General features: G+C 36.5%; 2 protein-coding genes across 17 annotated transcripts in view; one reads left to right on the top strand and one right to left on the bottom strand.

Annotated features, from left to right (window-relative positions):
- Positions 1-14,058, bottom strand: part of LOC105228936 (kinesin-like protein KIF13B) — a 66,202-nt gene extending 52,144 nt beyond the window's left edge. For 6 of the 16 annotated variants that reach the window (XM_049450678.1, XM_049450679.1, XM_049450676.1 and 3 more), the window contains exons 1-2: positions 13,574-14,057; positions 11,261-12,067 (exon numbers count right to left, since the gene is read on the bottom strand). In XM_049450678.1, the coding sequence (XP_049306635.1) occupies positions 11,261-11,315 (55 nt within the window). In that variant the 5' untranslated portion in view covers positions 11,316-12,067; positions 13,574-14,057. Of the gene's footprint in view, positions 1-11,260; positions 12,092-13,573 lie in introns of all 16 variants that reach the window. The other 10 variants (XM_049450666.1, XM_049450674.1, XM_049450675.1 and 7 more) reach the window with 8 other exon arrangements.
- A 4,485-nt stretch (positions 14,059-18,543) lies between these two features.
- Positions 18,544-20,635, top strand: part of LOC105228937 (nose resistant to fluoxetine protein 6) — a 40,829-nt gene continuing 38,737 nt past the window's right edge. The window contains exon 1 of the mRNA XM_011208958.4: positions 18,544-19,787. The gene's annotated coding sequence lies outside the window, so the exon portion shown is untranslated. The remainder of the gene's footprint in view (positions 19,788-20,635) is intronic.

Genomic DNA, 20,635 nt, shown 5'->3' with positions numbered 1-20,635 from the left:
GTTTGTCAAGTCTAATAATCCAAGATAGTCTCGTAAGACACTTTCATAGAAAAAAGTTATTATATTTTTTGTTTCGTAGTCCCTTGAACAATGGATGAGCTCTTTAAGAGAACTCGAACTTTGTGTTTGGTTCTTCCTATACATTAAAACCCACCGTAAGTCTCTTAACTCCAAACTAATTTTGTTCAACCTCTAAACGTTAGTGTTTCTTTTGCATGCTGTGCTTTGAGAAGCTTTTATGAAGCTTTCGATATTATCTTGAACAAAACTTGTTCAGAACAAATGCTACAGGTGCTTTAGGCCGTCATTCTAAGTCATTAATATTCTAGTGTCTGATAATTTCCCTGATGTTTTGAGTGTGACGTGACATTCACAATATTTTCGCTAGCACTAAGGCTGTTGAACTTTGAGCCTGTTCCCAAAGATCCGTTTGAGCGACAACTTTGTCCAGATGAACTCACATTAATGATGAAAGAACAAAACCCGTACCATTCACGATCAACCCTGAATTTTCTCGCTTTGGCACAAACTGATCTTACCCGAGACAGATTCAAATGAAAATAAAACTGTTGTGATGATAGTCTTTAGATAAATATATGTATGTAAAAAGGTTCTACAGTTCCTTATTACTTACGATTGGAACAGCACTGAAAAGAGTGAAGTCCCATACAATTCGGTAAAATTAAATTAAGAAGTACTTGACTTCACCTTTAAGAGGATACTAACTAATGAAACTGGTTATTGGGACATTAAACTACAAGTATTTTAATAAGATTCATAAGATTCATGAACCTTCGGCGATCAGTGGTTTTAAAAACTAGTCGAGTCAATATTGGAAGCTATAAAAAAAGAGTAGTTCAAAGATGGAAACTCCTATTGACTGAGGGTTTGCGAGCTTGTTTATACCCTGAACCTGGTATATTAAGTTTCAAGCGATGTTTGAAACACCCCGAAGGAACCTATAAAAACCATGAATTAAGAGCGTGACGAGCTCAGTCGATGTTCTTTTCACCCCAAGAAGCTGTTTATTTGACGAAATATCTTGAGAAAATCCGGCACGGATTATTGCCTAAGGTAATGGTGAAATCTTCAAAGAATTTTTCAGATCGGATCACTAAAGCATATACATAGCTTTCATACAGACTGGACACTTAGAACCAAGTACTTGTAGGCAACGCTATTTTATTTGACGAGATTTCTGCACGAAATTCGGCACGGAGTATTGTAGAATGCAAGGCATAATCTCAGAAGAAATTTTTCAGATCGGGCCAGCATAGCTTATACTCGTACTATATTTAGTCAGAGCATTATAACAAAAAAATTAATTATGTTTTCACTTTTTTCTTCTAAAAGAAACAGAAAATTATCAGTGTGAATGAGCTTAACTTTTGAGCAACACTGTAGCTATGCAAGAAGGCAACGAAGGCAAAATATGTAATTAAAATAAAGTGCACAGAAAGCTAAAAACAAAGAAACAATATACATTTAATAGTAAAGAGGTGCCACAAAATGTGTTGCAAGATGCTTAAGACGCTTGTGAAACTGCTTTGTTGTAAGACAGCGACGCCAGCCGCCGCAACAAAGCATTTGAATAAAGCAGAGTAAGGAAAAGCGACAAATGAAAAACAGAAAAATAAAAGTAAGCATAATTTAATATTTCATATAAACCGCTATGGATGGTAAGTAATAAAGGCAGGCAATAGACAAAGGTTGCAAACAGCATTTTGATACTGTTATAGTTGAATATATAGACACACATACATATTTAGACGTAAATATATAGTACAAGCATATAGTCATAGACTAAATAAGTGCGCGCTTTGGCTTATTGTCTTTGAGTAAGTAGACTATACTGTGCTATCATGCGCCTCGTATGCCCGCCCCCTGGCCCATCAATTATCCACTAGCGAGCCCTGCGAGGTCATCTCCACATTCACACTCCATTTACGGGTAAGTCGTTTATTGTTTTCGACATTTTGCTGCAATATGAAGGTAAATTAAAATATTGCCGCCAGCAAGAAAAGTGATAAACAAAATAGAGAAGATGGAAAATAAAATATGATGGCCATGGCAAAGCCAGGCGGCACTTATGACGGTGCGCAACGCTTAAGCGGGCGAATTTTCGAAGCGTTGAAAGATGACTTGGTAACCCTAGCAACAAAATTGATTGTCGTAACTTTCGTAGCAAATTTGTTATGACAGAGTTTTCGCATAAATTAGTTATGGGAACCGAAAAACAATCGAATTATTTTGTAAATTTCCTCGGAATAAAATGAGTTTTCAGACTAATCAATGAATGAAGATCGAGGTTAGCTTTAGCGTTTGTAATTCAAAGGAAGAATATTACCGAAAAAATTGGTCAAATTTTGCTGAATCCACCTTACATTCGGCCACATTGAAAATATATACCCTACACAGGTTCTTTTTCTTTTTGACATTAAGGGGTATAAAAATTATCTTTATTTTGAGTTTGTATGACAGTTATATGTTATAGTGGTCCCATCTGAACAACGTCTTCGTAGATTACATTATTGCCCTAGATAATAGTCCATGCCAAATATCTTGAAGACATCTCGTAAAATGACTAAGCTTTCCGTACAAGCACTTGATTTCGATTGTTCAGGTTATAGGGCAGCTTCTGAGAAGCGCCTAGGTGAAAAAAAGATTTGTGCAAAATTTTTGATCATTATCTCCAAAACTGAGTGACTAGTTCTTATATATGTATATAGACCGACGAACAGGCGGACATGGCAAAATCGACTCAGTTCTTCACGATGATGAATATTTTACATACTTTGTATGGTCTCCGATGTTTCCTTTTGGGCGTTACAAACATCATGCTAAACTTAAATAATAATAATTTATAGCGTCTTCATGAATCTTCAGCCATGTTAGATTAGTCAGGCAGGCATAACCTGGTACCATGCTCTTAACATTTCCGGCAATTTTCTCGATCTGTCAGTCCGATTCTGCAGGCCTGTGCGGCCACCAGACTGTAACCAGTCAGTATTACAATCATATTTCCACAGCCTTTGGTCCATTACCAGTAAAAACTTAGTATATTTCCGATCTACACATAACATGTGTTGTCTTTCAGCCAGTTCCATCACGTCTTCATCCATGTTAATATGCTTCAAAGGTAGTTCTTTTTTTAAACAAAAGTGTTTGATAAAAGTCTTTGAGAGATTGTTTTGAGATCTACGGGGTATGACTAAAGAACGACAAATATAAAATCCGATGTAATTTTCTAGCTGATCAAAGAACTTCCACATAAAACTTGAGAGCAATTCATTTCATATTTAATACTAAAAAAATTGTGAATGAAGCGATCTCTCTTATGGAATCGGATGGTATAAGCACATGTCACAAGACCTAAAAAGGTCCATCGGAATTTCGATTTAGACGTAGTCGAGTTGCCAATCCGTGGACTATAAATATATAAACGTAAACATTCCAGTTACGTCGACTAAACTTTCAAAGGAACGGGCTATCTATGGTATGTAGCATGACTATGTTGTTATTGTTGTACCGGTTACCCAGGCCCTGTTAGGATGGCAAGGTTCAAATAAGTTGTCATCGAGGCCATCCAACGGTAAGCCCAAAAAACGTGATCTTTCGACGAGGTCGGACCGTAAGAAGAGAAGTGTCAGAGGTTTAACAGCTTAGTATATGGATTTCTCGCTTTCAAAACGGCAATTTTTGATTGTCTTATTTAATTTCATAAAATCTCTAAAATATTGCCCTAATTACAATTTCCTTGGTTTGATTGACCTCAGAAATTTGAATTTTGGAAGGACCTCAACGAGTCATTTGACAGCCAACGAGGTTTCGGACAAGAAGACTCCCTATCGTGCGACTTCTTCAATCTACTCCTGGAGAAAATAATTCAAGCTGCAGAGCTGAATGGAGAAGGTACAATCTTCTAAAAGAGTGCACAGCTGCTGGCGTACGCCGATGATATGGATACCATTGGCCGCGCCGTTAGTTCTACTTTCTCCATACTGGATATCAAAGCAAATGGGTTTGGTAGTGAACGAGGGTAAGACGAAATGTCTCCCGGCATCAAACAAACAGTAGTCACACTCGTGATTTGGTTCCCACGTCACTGTTGACAGTTATAACTACAAAGTCGTAAATAATTTCGTCTATCTTGGAACTAGTATTAACACCAACAACAATCTCAGCTTCGAAATCCAACACAGAATAACTCTTGTCAACAAGTACTACTTCGAACTGAGTAGGCAAATGAGAAATAAAGTCCTCTCTCGACGAACAAAGACCTCTGCAAGTCACTCATCATCTACGTCCTGCTATATGGCACGGAGACATGGACGTTGACAACATCAGAGGAGTCGGCGTTGCAAGTTTTCAAGAGAAAAGTTCTGCGAAAGATTTATAGTCCTTTGCGCATTGACAACAGCAAATACCGCAGTCGATGGAACGATGAGCATTATGAGATATTCGACGACATACGACGACATTGACTTAATTCAGCGAACTAAGAGATAGACGCTACACTGGCCAGTTCAAGTCGTCCGAATAGATAAAAACACTCTAGCTCTGAGAGTATTCGACGTGGTATCCGTCGGGGGAAACCGAGGGAGAGGAAGACCTTCACTACGTTGAAAAGGTAATGAAATAATAATAGAATAGCAACTGATTACGTGAGTTTAATGAGTTATACACATTACATAACATACTCTAATTGTAATTAACAGCTTTCTTTCTATTTTTTGGCATGTTGTTTCGTTGCATTAGAGAAGGAGAGAGAGTAGCATACAAACATTGCGAGTAAGAAAGTGGCGAACCGAAGACGCACTTTAATCAAGCACCACTGAATTCGATACACTTTTATCAATACTATTGTCTTTACACACACAACGAAAAAAAAAACAAAAAGCAAAGAATAAAGAATAAAGAAGACAAAAAGAAAATAAAAAAATTGCAAGCTTTCATTTGTGGGAAATTATGGAAATTCAATGTAAACACTCTTGTAGATACTCACTCAAGAAGCCAACAAGAATGTAAATACAAAGAAGAAAATGTTGCTGAGAAAAAATAAATAAATTGAATAAAAGAAAATAAAAATGTATATTCACAGAGGTGCAGCGTTTATCCCACCACAACCAACCCACCCAGCAGTAGAACCTGAAGAAAGAACGCTGAATTGACTGCTTACCGACAAACGCTTTGCCCATTTGTTGCAATTGTAGTTGTTGTTGTTAGCGGGAGACATTGTCAGTTTTTAGCATTTTATAGGATTTGTCGTTTGAATTCCCCCCCCTCGCTTCACTCATTGCTTCTCACTTCACTCATAATAAACTTTGTTTTCATTTGGGGTTCGCTTTGTTTGGCGAACGGGAACTTGAGTGGCGCATTCAAATAACAAAGTGTGTATGTGTTACAGCGGGGAGACGAGCAGTGCTGAAAGCTCAGGCTCCAGCCGCCACAGCTGCGATCTGCTTCTGAAGTCATTGTTGCGCTTATAGAGCGGCAAGGCAGTCAGTCAGTTCGTCGTCGACACAATAGCAGCTAGTTTACTAGGGATTACAATGCCAGCAGCAAGCACAACAGCAACAACATTTACAATGACAATAAGGCTAAAATACATACAAATAAAGTTAGAAAGCAATAGAGGTCACGAAGCAATAGACAAGGCGCTTTGCATACAAATCTACATTGTTGTTTGAAAATGTGGCACAACAGTTCGAAACAGAGTTGTAATTCTACATTCACAATAGTGTTACTTAAAAATTAATGAAAAATAATCAACAGTGAGATTTTTCCATATTTGCATACCTGACTAGACCCTAGTTTCGACTCATCCGTGAAAAAGCTGTCTGCGCCGCTTCGCCAGTGACTCCTCCCCATCCACATATCCCTCGGCGGTATGTGAGCAGAGTAAAAGCCGCCACGATTAGCCTCTGTGGCGCAGTGAACCAAGTTTTCAAGAATGCAGTTGAAGGAGGGAATTTCGGCGTGTCCTTGTTGTTGTTGTTTTAACTGTTATCCAATCTTCGTTAGGTTGGTCAGGTTCAGATAAGTTGTCATCGAGGTAATCCAGACCCAGAAAACGTGCTGTTTCGACGAGGTCGGACCACAGGCAGAGGAGTATCAGTTGTGTGGGTATGCAAAGAGGTGGTTATGGTGGTCATACCGGGCTCGTTGCAAGCTGGACATATGTTTGATATGTCGTGGTCGTTTCTGGATAAGTAAGAGTTTAACCTGCTACAGTATCCAAAACGAAGATGCGCAAGGGTCACTTTTGATTCTCGCCGCAACTTGAGCTCTCAATGGGTGGTGGTTTGACTCCAAGTACGCTATTCACTAAGGGGGAGTCGATGAAGGTGTTTATGGCGTCCGAATTCTATTCGGCGTATTGTCTTATGTTGTCGATGTAGTTGAGGAAATACCTCTTGAGGTCCCTAGGAGGCGACTCCGCTTCAAGCAGATGTTTGCAGAGATAATTTCTACGAAAACACCCCAGTAGAAACTGCTTGTAGAAGAGTTCATTATGCCCCTTAACTGGGAACGCGCGGGCCTCACTGTGCAAATGGTCGATAGGATACATCAAGTGGCATACCGTAATAGTTCGGAGTGCAGTGTTCTGAAATGTCTGTAGCTTCCTTGTCTGCGTTTCACTGCATCCAGGCGACCACATTGATTCGGCGTAGTTAACGACCTGCCGGCCAATTGCCTTGTACGTTGCCAACAACGTTTCTTTGTCTATTCCCCATGTGCTGCCGACATTCGGACCCCTTCATATGGTATGCCTATGTAGCTTCGCACTTCGCAGTAATACACCTGCGGGTCACACGGGTGCTATGTGTAAAATAAAGGTAAGATGTCTATGAAAGCCGCTCTTTGAACACGTTCAAACTTCTTAGCAAATTTAGCCTTTTCGAGCTCCTAACAATCACCATAAGATGGTTTCGTAATGGCAAAACACCACCTTTGTTGCGTCTTCATTTTTTCCTTATAACTTCTCTACAGCGATATACGGTAACCGATGACTTCCTTACCCTCTCCGTAGTATTTGGTCTCTATGAAAGCTTCTTATCATTTTTTTATTCAATTCTAAGCGTCTTCTCTGCGTAAAATTTTGCTCACAAGTGCAGTTTAATCTGCATAAAGCAGATGCGCATAGATACCACCCGTGTACAGAGAATAGGAAATAGAAAAATAGAAAGTTGAAGAAAGGTGCGTACAAATAATGGAAGCGGATTGTAAATGGTGCCGCAGCTAAGGGGTGCCTGTGGGCACACGAAGGTAAGAAACTAATCAAAAACGGAACTATGCTTATTTGTTGCTTTTGCTGGTATTGTTGATGTTGTTAAGGCGCTAGAGTTGATAGCCACAAAACCGGTGGAAAATGGAATCGTGTACGCGATTGTTGAGCCGGATTGATTAAATTTGCCAAAGACACGAGCGAGCCGAGAAATCCATAGACACGAACACGCGCAACTAAATGCAGAAATATTTGCACATACACACAAATATACATGCAAATATATAAAGGCCTTGACAGACTGACTGACAGCTGAACAGTCGGCGTTAAATACATATGTGGCAGCATTTAATTTGTTGACATTTAAAGCAGCGAATTTACACCTTCCATTTTCAGGCACGCTAATAAATAAAAATCACTCTCGCTGCCGTTCTTGTTGTTGCATTATTGGCAAGTTTACCTAGATAACTTTGCTCGCATTAAATTTGCGTTTCTATTTTCTTTGTTGTGTCCAAATTTAATGGCAGACACAATAAAAGATAAAAACCGCACACAGCACGTAACTGCAGATAAGTATGCGTGTGTGTGTGTTGTTGCAGCGAAAACTGGCGCAAATGGCTGAGCGAAGTGAAAAAATTTGAGACGTGAAATTTACAACTTGAAATTAAGCAAAATTTTGACGTGTGCATGCATACACACAACAACAAAAATAGCAACAAACTGGAAGTAGTGCAATAAAACGAAATGAAATTCGGTCAAACCGCAATTGAGCGCTTGGGGGAAGAAGCCACAAAGCTTCTGCGAAATAACAAAGAAATGCAAAACATGTGAGAACACCAAAAGTGTGGAGTGCAAGCAAAGAACTTGAGCTACAAAAAACAAAGTGGCAAAATAACACGCGATATGGGTAAATCGGAGGTGCTTCAGGCTATACATACTTATGTATGTATATATACGAGGGCTTTATAACAAATTAGTGGCTTTACATGGGAATGATTTTTTCGAATTAAAAAGCCGTCTAACTTCACTATTTGGAGCAAGCTACAATACATTCACTTATGTAAACTTCGGTAATCTACACGACTGTTTTACAACCGAGCCGAGTCGAGTTCCCCAAGTTTGTAGATACATATTAAAGTGTTGTAAGGAAATAATCAGATTGGTTTCCACGATGGAAAAATATTTAAGTAATCTTTTCTGCCTCAACCACAACAACAGCAACGAACTGAAGTTGGATATTGGTTAGCAAAAGCGGAAGAATATTTTTTTCTCCACCAATGAGGAAAATTGAAATATCCTTCGGGTAGCCGAAAAACATCCACTTAAAGGCCAGTACAAAAGAATGCAAATATAAAGTTGGTGAGGAAATTCTTGGATACAAGTTCGAGCACATTTCTTATCTTAACAGTGCTGGACACCTGTTTTGGAGAAAACTTGAGACCTTCTTTTATAAAGAAGGCATGGAGGTAATGAAAAATTTACTAAAAGAAACAAAAGACTACATTGAGATAAAAATGTTTGATCAATTTTTATTACTTTCCTTTTACAGCTCAGATTCCTCTGCATAGAAATTTCAATAGCCCAAAGACGCCTTCAGCTACAAAACTAGAAGAACTGTTATTTGCCCCAGTATTTGTGTCGTCTTTTTAAAGCGTACACCTACCTGCACTAGGAAAGCAAACAATATTTGTATTTATAAGCTTCTAATAAACCAGCAAAGTAAAAAGTTTCGAAAAAAACGAAGCACTACTTTAGAGTGCGCCGATTTGACAGCTGAAAAAGTAAAGCAAATCTCAAGACACAAGTTGTTTGTGAAAGCTAAAAAGTAACAAAAATTCTGCGCCAACAAACTGCCGGAAATAAATGTTCGCATTTCCCCCGACTGTCCGCTCACGCTTTGGCTTATTGGCTCCTTTGTATCTATCTACCCTTCGGTAGTGCAAAATGAAGTGGGCATTGAACTCTCAAGTGTAATATATTACTTCGATGCCAATCGTGACACGTACAAAAAGTACATGTGTACCATTCAGGCAGCATGCAGACAAACTCACATGCGATGGGCGAGTTATCTAGCATTTCATATTTGGAGCAAAGCGCCACGATAAGCATAAAGAGTTGCCAAAAAGCTGGAGCAAGAAAAATAGACTTCTACGGCGTAATGGCACACACATGTGTTTTTTGTGGAAAAGGAAGTGAAGAAAAATTGTGTTTGGTTTTCGGCTCATTGAGCAATTGGTGTGCATGAATAGAAGAAATCTGGAAGCAGTAGGACCATGGTAAACTACACTGTTGTGAAGTATAGTTGCAGAGCTGCGAGAGCTTACGTATTCGGAATTTTAAAAATAATGAAATTAAGTAAAAAAAAATTAAATTAAAATTAAAAACAAAAAGTTAAGTTTAAATTAAAAAAATTAATTCAATTTAAAAAATCAGAAATTAAATAATTAAAATATAAAGAAAATATAAAAAAATTTAAAATAAAAATACGAAATGAAAAATAATATAAAAATTAAAGAAATAAAATAAAATAAGAAATATAAAAATTAATAAAAAGTTAAAATATTAAAAAATATATATAAAAATTCAAATAAATAGGAAATTTGGTATTTTTTGTGTGTCATATTTTGTAACAGAAAATTAAATTATATTATATTATTAACAATGAAAATATAAAAATAATGAAAAACAAAAAAAAAAAACAAAAAATTAAAATAAGAAAAAAGAAATTAAAAAAAAATTAGAAAAAAAATAAAAGCATTTAAAAAAATTTAAAACAATATGAAATAACTGTTTAACTCAAAAAAAAAATCAGTTAAACAATAAATTTGGTTACTTTATGATGAAATATTTATCACCAGAGTTATAATAGGTAAGTGGAAAAAAGTTTATGATTTAATACAATTTCAGCTGTAATGAAGAAAGCAAACAAATCAAAGTAGAAATAACGTTTATTTTCGTTTTTACTTCGAATAATTCACTTGAATGCTTACAAAATTATTATTGTTTCAGCGAATACTAAAATTTTTCACAAAACTGCAAACGGAAAAACACCAAGACAGTGCTTTGGCAAGACATGCATATTGGTTTATTGTTCAATTATAGAGTAATAAGAAATGTTGCCAAATATTTATAGTCGTAACTGTAAAAAAACTAAAAAAAATTGATAATATGTACAAGGCACCACCAAAGAAGACATCACAAAAGATTTTGAATGGATTATAGAGTCCGATCGGCTGTATACGTATTTTTGGATCGTTTGGATTTGTTTGGAGATTATAACGTTGTCGAGGAGAATTGTATGTCAAAAATTTCATGAAGATTTCTCGTCGAAAGAAAAACATTTCCATAGAAGGACTTAAGTTTTATCGGTCAGTTCTTATGGCAACTATATCCTATAGAGGTCCGATATAGGTGGACAAATGGTTGGCACATTGGGGACAAAATGCGAAATTTCAAATCGAAATCTCAAAAAGTGGGAGACTTTTTACAAAGGCACATACAATATTCTTTAAAAAGTAGCCTGCCTGACAAAATTTCTGTATTTTGTAACGCAAAACTACACACCCTTCCTTATCGATTGATTTTATGAGTTTACCGCTTTTTAATGACAATTTCAGCACTCATTATAATTACGTACACTTTTGGGATCCTTTAACCTTTATTTTTTATGACTTAATTATCTATGAACAGGTAAACATTTTTGTCCTCCCAGCAAATTACAAGTGACATACGCAAATCAGCTTTAACTATGAATTCTAATTAAGCGTGACAAGGCTTTAACTTATTCATGGTGTAAATATTGCACAAACCAACAATAGACAAGCGCCTACAAGTCAGCACACAAAAATATTTACACCCGTCTACCTTTAGGGCATATATAAAAGAATGTAAATATAATTTGTTAATGAATTCCTGCATGTACATATGTAGTTGTGTGCATTATATTGCAATATATACCTATATTTATTCAAATACAAAGGCATATATGCCAACATAATGGATAATCTTTATGGTTTAGTCGTTTGGACTTACCGCGACGATTGAAGGGTCGCACCCTCACAGCAACTTTGATCTTATCAGTTGACATGGTGTATACTGGCGTTTGTAAATATATTTCTTTATGTATATATTTCTCTTAGTGCGTATGGCTATTTACAAGCGCTATCTTGTTGTGTGGTTATCGTTGCTCGTCACTTAGTATGTGAATATAAACACACACCGTACCGAATTTGGGAAAAAGGGCCAAGTATGCGCGAAACAATTTTTTTAAGTTTGTGAGTCGCGTTGCTTACTGGTGTCGCGTAAAACCAGGTCGTTCGACGAGTATGCCTGTTTTAACGACGTTACACTATGGGTGTACGTTATCCTTTGGCTTAAGCGTGTTTCAAAGTAGTATGCCTTTTTCCAATGTGTCGTGTGTTGTCGACTTTGACGAGAACGGAAACAGCGACGTTGACGTTATGAATGACGGTCGCGATAAAAGTGTACATACACAGCGGTTCGCACAATGTTGGTAACAAACAAAACAACAGTCACAATGACGGTGTTGGAGCCTTGTGACGCGTTCACAACTAGCTAGCGAATTTTTATTAACTTCTCCTTCGTGTGCGCCACAAAGCGCTCTCTAAGCACTGCGCCGCACCTTCAGCCCTTTCCTATTTCGCACAACTCAAGTAGAACTTGAATGGCATACACTTTGTGTGGCTGGCTTTATGCACTCTTCACTCTATTTATTTTGTTTTGTTTCTTTTAGATTACTTTTTTTATACGTGTGTGCTTTATTTGCTTATTTTTTATATTATACACATACACATTCACATGATTTACTTTGCTACCACTCTGTAAATTTGTAAGCAGTAAAATCTATTTAGAACTTTTATAATGAATATTATATTAATAATTTCTAACAGTGTGTACCACAAGCCAAAGCAAGCGAGGATTCATTCATTGGCTTTCAAAAGCATAGCACACCAGCGCTGCACAAACGAAAGCACACGAATATCAGGTGTATTAGCGCCCACTGTTGAATGGTGGGAACTGATGGTGATGGTTTGCGCGTAAAGCCGACCCAAATTGGATATCGTATATCGCGCTGTTTTATGATCTTAATGATGATGGACAAGCAAATAATATGACAACTTTTGTTTTACAATATTTACATTGTTTGTTTTTACTCTATGAGTCAGCAGGACGGCTTTTCAATTAAATTAAAAGCGTTATTTTATCGAGTTAAGTGGTGAGAAACAGGGAGACAAAACATACTTAAATTGTGCTAAGCTAAATATAACTATATAGAAAACTGTATAGAAGAACAAAACAAAATATCATATAAAATAATGTGAATACAATTACAACTAAAATTCAAGAAGTCTCCCCATTAATAATGGATTACGCTGTGCGCAATTCAATGGTCGACTGCAAAGATATAATATAATTGCCAAATTAAAATTGCATCAATATTTTAACATGTACATAGGGTTCTTCTTCTTTAGAAAAACTAATCCGAAATTTAAATTTGTTGCCTCATGGTGTTTTTCGCTAAGACCCTCGTTCTCGCAGCAAGGTGCGCAGTTCGCGTGTCAACACTAGCACCCAATTCGTTTTGTCTGCATATTTCCTTGATTTATTATAAATAGTTGCCGTAGTTCGTGCTAATATTTACTTGAAATTAGAGTGTTTTCCCATTCATTACCATGGCGCTAAAATATTTACAAGGTAAATTCTTTTAAGCAGGTTGATTGGAAGTAGACATTCGTCATGCATGTATGCTACTTTTCCTTGAGGTTATATGCATGTGCGATTCTCTACACATATACATATTTACATATGTGGTTAAGAATAATGCGGTTTTCTGATTTAGCAAAAATGTCAATATTTATAAATCCCCAAGTTTTTCATTCATTAATTATACTTTTACTTTGTTTCAACTTAACTTCTTTTTAACGCACACTTTGCATATCTTTATAATTGCTGCATTGGTATCTAGAAATATCACAGAGCAGCTCAATCTTGGTGACAAATAAAATATGTATATTACGACTGCAGTGCCATCACCACCATCACCCATCCACTAAATACTTGCAATATAAAATATTAGCGAATATCAGACTTTAAGCCTTAAAATATGGATGAGCGGGTGGAAGGAATTGGCATAAACGGCAAAACAGCGCATAGAAATCGCAATGGTCATTCGTGCAAATACATCCACATGTATGTTTGTGCATACACATATACACAAAATCATTTTACTTTCTCCCCCTCTCTTTGCACGTTCTTTTATTATTGCTTTATACTTTGTTTCTTTGTTGCTATCATTGATGTGTACTGCAGCTAGTTGCCCCTCACCTTTCGCATAAAATTAAACCAAACAACGATTCAACAAAAGAATGAAAACCACATCCCCCACCACGTCCCATCAGTTCCAAACCAACAACTATCACTTTTCTGCTGTTTTGTGCGAACTTTTGCTCTTGCTGCTTCTTCTTTCACACAATTTTCTCATATTCCTCCATTGGCTTTATGAATCGATTTTATCGCTGCATTGGCAATTTTTTTCTTATTTGTTTCAACATCTAAAATTGGCTAATTTTCACATTAATTTCTCACATCAACACTTTACGCATAATCTCACAAAGTACCCGCTTATTTCGGCCGCGTTTTTAGTAGATTTTCACAAATTATTTTGTATATTGTATTGGACTTTTCACAAATTTTTAGCAGGTAAAATAGCGATGTATAAAAGAAAAACACTTGACACGAGCGCCATATTTGATGGACAAACTCATTCTGCTTTGGCTTACTGGCTGGAATTGCAGACGGAATTAAATGAAAAGTTTGGAGCGCGGCATCTACTGGCGACACTTAAGGCACGAATTTGACGTAAAGAAGAATGACGAAGTGTGTTCAGTGATTAATGTAAACATTAACCGCAAGGTGTCGCTTTATTCACAATTGCTTTCCAGTAGGGCATTCACTAATAAGCAAAATTTGTAAGATTACCTTTTACTATATTTGTAACCTAACAAGATATTAATAGATATCATAACCGTTATATATTTTAATAAGAAAATAAATATTAAATAATAATAATAAATATTTTAATAAGAAAATAATAAAAATTTATTATAATTAATAGAGCTAATCATTTCGAAAAGTTTTAATTGCAGCTTCTGAAACCTCAAGAGTTCATTTTAGGCCCAGACCTGTGAAACATTAATTATGGCGACATACTAAAACTTGAAATGCCAGACGAATCATACTTAATCGGCTACGCGGACGACATATCAGCAGTTATCAAAGCCCAAGACACTGACTATGGATATTCTAAGGACACAAAAAGCTGTGAATTCCCTACAACGAGTCGTAAATTTTTACCAGTCGACCTCTGCATGACACTGTTGCTATCCGGACGCTATCTTTCACCAAGTATCTTCATAGATTGGATAAAGTCGAAGAGACGACGCAGAACACACAATCTTTAAATTTGTGCGATAGCAACGGGAACGTACCTCCTGATTGGTCCAATAAATATGGACAAATTCATTTTATTGCTGGGTGTTTTAGAAGGTGTGATAAAACCGTTAAACAGTACTGTATTCGATGAAGAGCATTGGATCTTCCAACAAGATTCTGCACACGAGCATAAAATCACCCAGTCCCAATACAGTGGCTTAGAAGCAATAAACTTGGTTTCATAGCGGAGATGATTGTCCCTCTGGAAATCCAAATTTAAACCAATTGGACTACAGTTTGTGATCATAGTTGGAGAATACGGCCTGCGTAATACCCTACAGAAATTTGAAGAGTCTCAAAAAATCTTTGGTTCGAGCGGCGTCGTAAATATCAATGGAAACTGTGCGTACCGCTATTGATGTTTGAGTAAATCGTTTCAGGGAAAGGAGTGAAAACAAAAGTTAACCATTTCGAATACAATTTTGCTCATCGCCCATTTAATATATGCATTATTAAATAAAATAAACTTGATTAAAAAATTTACTATTGTGTTAGATTTTCGGATTTTAAAACGATCTGAACTTGTAACAGAATTTACTGCAGTTCTAAGCATTTAGGGCAAAAAGTCACAAACTTATCAAACTACTCTCGTATAATTGAGCTTAAAATTTATTTTAATTACAAATATGATCAATGAACTACTTCCTGACCTATAACTAAAAGTCTGTGTGATAAAATAAAGCTAAAACGATTGAATTTTAAAAATTTTCTGTTTTAAGTAAAAGCTGCAATAAAGTCATATTAGAAATTAATAACTGGTTCAAGAAAGTTACATTGATAACAATTATTACAGCGCTAAATACTGCTATAAAAATTGGTGAACGAGAAAAATGAATAAATATTCATGGGTGTGTGCATCGAAATACAACAAGCCTAAGGCTAAGTCGGTTAATACGACCACCAGATATCCTTCGCACGAGGCTTATTCGTATTGGTAGCATATTTAATTAAGCTTAAACATAATATTTAGTTTGTAATTCACTCAATGCAAACAGTATTTTATGCAATTTGCCAGTGATAAGCGGGTTTAACGCTCAATTATAGTCAATAAAATCAAATAATAATCTTTAAGCGCTACTTTGGAACAGGATTTCCAAGACCTACATTTTATGGTGGATAATGTTCGTTTGTTGGCACAACAAATAACTGCTTACTGGTGAATGAATACCAATGAAACAAACTTCTTCGATACGTTTTAGTGATAAATGAGGTACCTTTCGAGGTTCCCTAGTTTTTTAAAGAAAAATACACAGAAGCTTTAAGTGTAATAGGGAAAGTTTATTATCATTCGAAAGAACATCCTTTTCCAAGAACTCGTTCGAGCATTTCAATTGGTAACTGGCAAATGACACGCGAGATGTTTTGCTCTAAGACCTGAATCGAAGCGGAATTTTCCGCATAGATTTCAGACTTTACATATTCCCACAGGAAAAAGTCTAACGGTGTGATGTCACACGATCTTGGTGTCCATTCGACCGGCCCAAAACGTGAAATTAGCCGTTTACCGCAGTGTTTTCTCAATAAATACATTGATTGATGTGTTGTGTGGGAAGTGACGCCGTCTTGCTGAAACCAAATGTCGGCGAGATCACGAGCTTCAATTTCAGGCATCAAATAGTCAGATAACGGTCGCCATTGACGGTTACGTTCTCACTAGCATCATTTTTGAATTAGTACAGACCGATGATTTCACCGACCCACAAACCACAACACATCCTTGTTTTTTCTGGATAAAATGGCAGCTCTTGAATCTCTTCAGGTTGCTCTCCGTCCCAAATGTGGAAATTTTTGCTTTTATATATACCCATTGAGGCAGAAGTGGGCATCATCGCTAAAAAAAATGTTGGCTCGAAAACGTGGGATCTTCTTGGAATTTTTCAAAAATTAATAGAGCAAAGCGATGTCGCTTGAGAAGCTCGAGGGGCTTCCGTTCTTGCACAAGCTGTATTTTTTACACTTTCAATTTTAGATAACGACGTGAAATGCGCCAAGTCGTTCCATACGTCAAGCCAAGTTGCTGTGAACGGCGCCGAATCGACTCTCGAAAGTCTTCGTGTACACTCTTAGCTCCGGCTGCTATATTTTCTTCACTGCGTACTGGACATAGTCTATTCGGTCGAATATTATCGGATATCGAATACCAGGTCTCAAGATGGATGATGTATTCAGCTGATCAGTGATCGTGGACTAATCAACATAAACCACAGAACTGATAAACCTCCCCGACAAAAAATAGTCTAATGGTCACATACATTTATTTCTTTATAAAGAAAAGTTTATTTTAATAAAATGATAGTTTCACGATCTGGTCGCAGGCCATCAAGGACTACAGCTTGGAGAACTGAAGTCGACCTAACTCCTTAAGTTAATTGTGACTACGCAACTCTCCAGAGGAGGTGAATAGATGAAGATCGAAATTAGCATGCACATGCATAGAAACTGTCTCGAAGGAATAGCTAACAATGGGAGGAAGACAAAACAGCAACGCGGTACGTTACTACGAAAACCGCGAACACGCTCCCATTAGAATTGAGACCAGTAAGATCTTGATTAAGGTATGACGGAAAAATTTGATATGAACAAGCAATGGCATCTCCTATAGCACTTTCAAAATTTAATTGAGTATGTAGATTTGAAAGCCAACCTCTGAAAACACTCTTAGTAATGATCAATCAGCTAAAAATCTGACGAACAACCATTTCTGAGGTGTATGGTCTTTGAAGTTGTAGAATCTCGTTGAATCAGTCTTGCCATAGGTGAAGCTGGAAATCTGACGAAAATTCTCGTCGAGTCAGTCTGGCCATAGGTGAGCGAAAGATTGTATTTTCAAGCTTGCTGTAATTCAAAGCTCTCCAAGTGGACATATAAACCGAAGTTCATAACTCTCTTTTCTAATTGATTGGGGATTTGAATGATTCCAGGTGTTAGTATGTCTACACTATTATCAGAATATATCCATAAAGCGTGTACCAAAAGATGGTAATCAATGCTCAGCGTCTTCACCTGCAGCTGCGTTAGCAACTCTGAGGCTTAGGGCGATCAATCGTTACCAGAAATAAATCACCCAAATGTGATGGGCACGCATGCGACGTAACTCTTCACTGACGCATGTTTAACACATATACATACATACATACATACATATCCATATGAGCATATGTAGGTAATTATGCTGCCGACTGATTGTGCTGCTGCAGCTTGCTGCTCTTCTCCTGCTTTATGCCATTCCACGCTCGTGGGTAAACAAAAGGCCGAACGCGCTGCCGAAAATCAAGCGATCGAAAACCAAATCGCTGCACACAAATCGGTCTTACACAAACAAAACAAATAAAACGAAAAATACAAACGCCGTCCAGTTGAGAGCTCAAATGTCGATGGAGCCCAGCTCCGGGTCAGCTGTGAGGAGCTACAATTGAAATGTAGTCAATCTGCGTATGATTGAATGCAGATCGAAATTTTTAGGTTTTTCAACGCATGAGCATGAGCTGTGTGATAGCTGCGACTGCAAGTGCCCTACGGTGGGTCAAAGCCGAGCAGAAGCTGTGCTGCGTGGAGCGGAGCGTAGCGAACGAACGAGCGCGCGAGCAAACGAGGACGGTACCAACGAGTCGGCAAGTGCTCCACACACATGTGTTTTGAGCTGTTGCTGTAGTATTGGTATCTCGGCACATACAAAGTCGAAGTTGCGGATCTTGACGCGGAGACCTTTTTTAATTGCGCGCGCAACGCACTGCTTATTACTCCCTACGCGGCGACGCAGCGACACGGCGCCGATGGAAGACCGAAACTTTATAAAAGTTTGAGCGCAACGATAGTGCACAGCATTTGCACGGAATAACTTACGGTACGCGGTACGCGCACGAAATACCAGTCAATGAAGAAATAATAAAATCAAAAGTGAAAAAAAAATACTGAAAAAAGTCGTTGGCTTTTTGTACGTGCGAAAAGAAAATAAAAGTGTTCGGAATTCAGTGTGGTTGTTGTAGAAAAGATACAAAAAAAATATTGGTATATTTTGGGTAGTGAAAGAAGTCAAAATATGCAATGCATAAGTTTGTCCAACGTTTGAAGGCCAAAGACAACAACTAAAAAGTTATAGCTATGTAATAATTACAAAAACAACAAATAGAAATAACAAAAACAACAATAAGCCGACTCTGCTTAGTGACCAACTATTTCGTTTGCGTTAATTTGTGGCAAAGTAAATGGTAATTGTCATAATAGCAATACCAAAAACAACAACAACAGCGACAATAGCAGCAACTGTCAAAACGGCTTTAACGCAACACAAGCAAACCCATCAGCAATGATAAGTGAATAAATATTTATTTAAATGAGCGCACAATGAAATGCTGAAGCGCGGCATTGCTTAATCGATAACTACGGGGAAAAAAGTGGAAATAAATAAAAAAGTAAATAACTAAACCACATAAATAAATTACGAACAGTGCAGGCGGACAGAGTGCCGCGCCGACGTATGTTTGGGAAAGACCAAAAAGACACCGGAATGTCTCATCAATTGCGCTAATATTCGGAACTATTAAACGCTTGTACATAGACACAAGTATATAAGTGGTACATACAGTATATACATGCTATATACATATTTATGTAATACATATAACAAAATATACCGCTATTGACGAAGAACTTTTCGGCCAAACGGCTTTTAGTCCTCAAAGCGAACGCCTGCTGCCTAGTTCTTGCCAAACGTTAAGCGGCAAACAGTTTGAGCGCCACTGTGCGAAGAAAGCGAAGGAAATTGAAATCCTTTGTGTTATAGCGCCTTGTAAGAAAGTGATTTAGCAGCTAATTGTCATAATTTGAAACTTGATTGAAAATTTTCAAAATAAATTGAATATTTCTAAAAATATTTAAAATAAATTAAATTATCTAAAAAATCAAAAAATATTCGAAAATTAATTTAACAAGTGCCGGCACAGTTTTATGTTAAATTAAATTGTTTTTGCAAAACAACTGCTGCCGAGTTTGCTGTTTGCTTACATTTTCGCTAGCAGCAGTAACGGACAACGTTTGTAAATACAAAGTAAGTTTCAAAAATTTTTTTTAGAAAAATATTTTTATTTAGTTGCTAATATTTAAGCAATTTATCAAATACTGCAAATTATTGTTACTAAAATTATATTCATACTCGAAAAGTGTGAATTGAAGGGCAAAATGAATTTAATAAAAATAATAAATATTAATAAATAATACATTTTAATTAAAATAATAAAAATTAATAAAATGTAAATTTTAAGAAATATTAAAAAAATTTTAAGTTTTAATAAATAATAAAATTTAATAACTAAACAGAAAATAACAAAAAAAAATTACAAAAAAAATTAAACAATATTTATAAAAAAAAAATATTTTTTAACTTTGGTTAAAATAAAATTAATTTCCTAATGATTGTTGTTAAAATTATAATAATACTCGAGAAGTGTAATTTCAAGCACTTTCTTAATTGGCGTAGACACCGCTTACGCGATTATACAGTCACCCGGATTTGAACTCATCTTATCATCCTGATCATTTGTATATATACATATAACCCTATAACTGACCCTATTAGTTTTAGGTGTTACATACGACCGTTAGGTGAACAAAACTATAATATTCTGTAGCAACATGTTGCAAGGGTATAAAAATAAAATAAGAGAAAATAAAATTGCATTTAATTTCTGATTTTTGCTGACTACGTTCAATCAATGCAATAAAAAATATTAAATGATTAAATTCTAATTTGTTTTTATAAATCACCACTAATAACGGTCGCACGTGTGGCACGCTTGACGCAAACAAAGTAAAGCAAAACAAAAAATGCAAACCAAATGTAATCTAAAATTGACTTTGAACTGAGAATATAGCAATAAACATTACATTGTAAAGGGT

Source organism: Bactrocera dorsalis, chromosome 3 (genome assembly GCF_023373825.1).
Source record: "Bactrocera dorsalis isolate Fly_Bdor chromosome 3, ASM2337382v1, whole genome shotgun sequence".
Lineage (NCBI taxonomy): Eukaryota > Metazoa > Arthropoda > Insecta > Diptera > Tephritidae > Bactrocera > Bactrocera dorsalis.
Note: the sequence above shows the minus strand (reverse complement) of the source record. Positions and strands in the feature narration are given on the sequence as shown.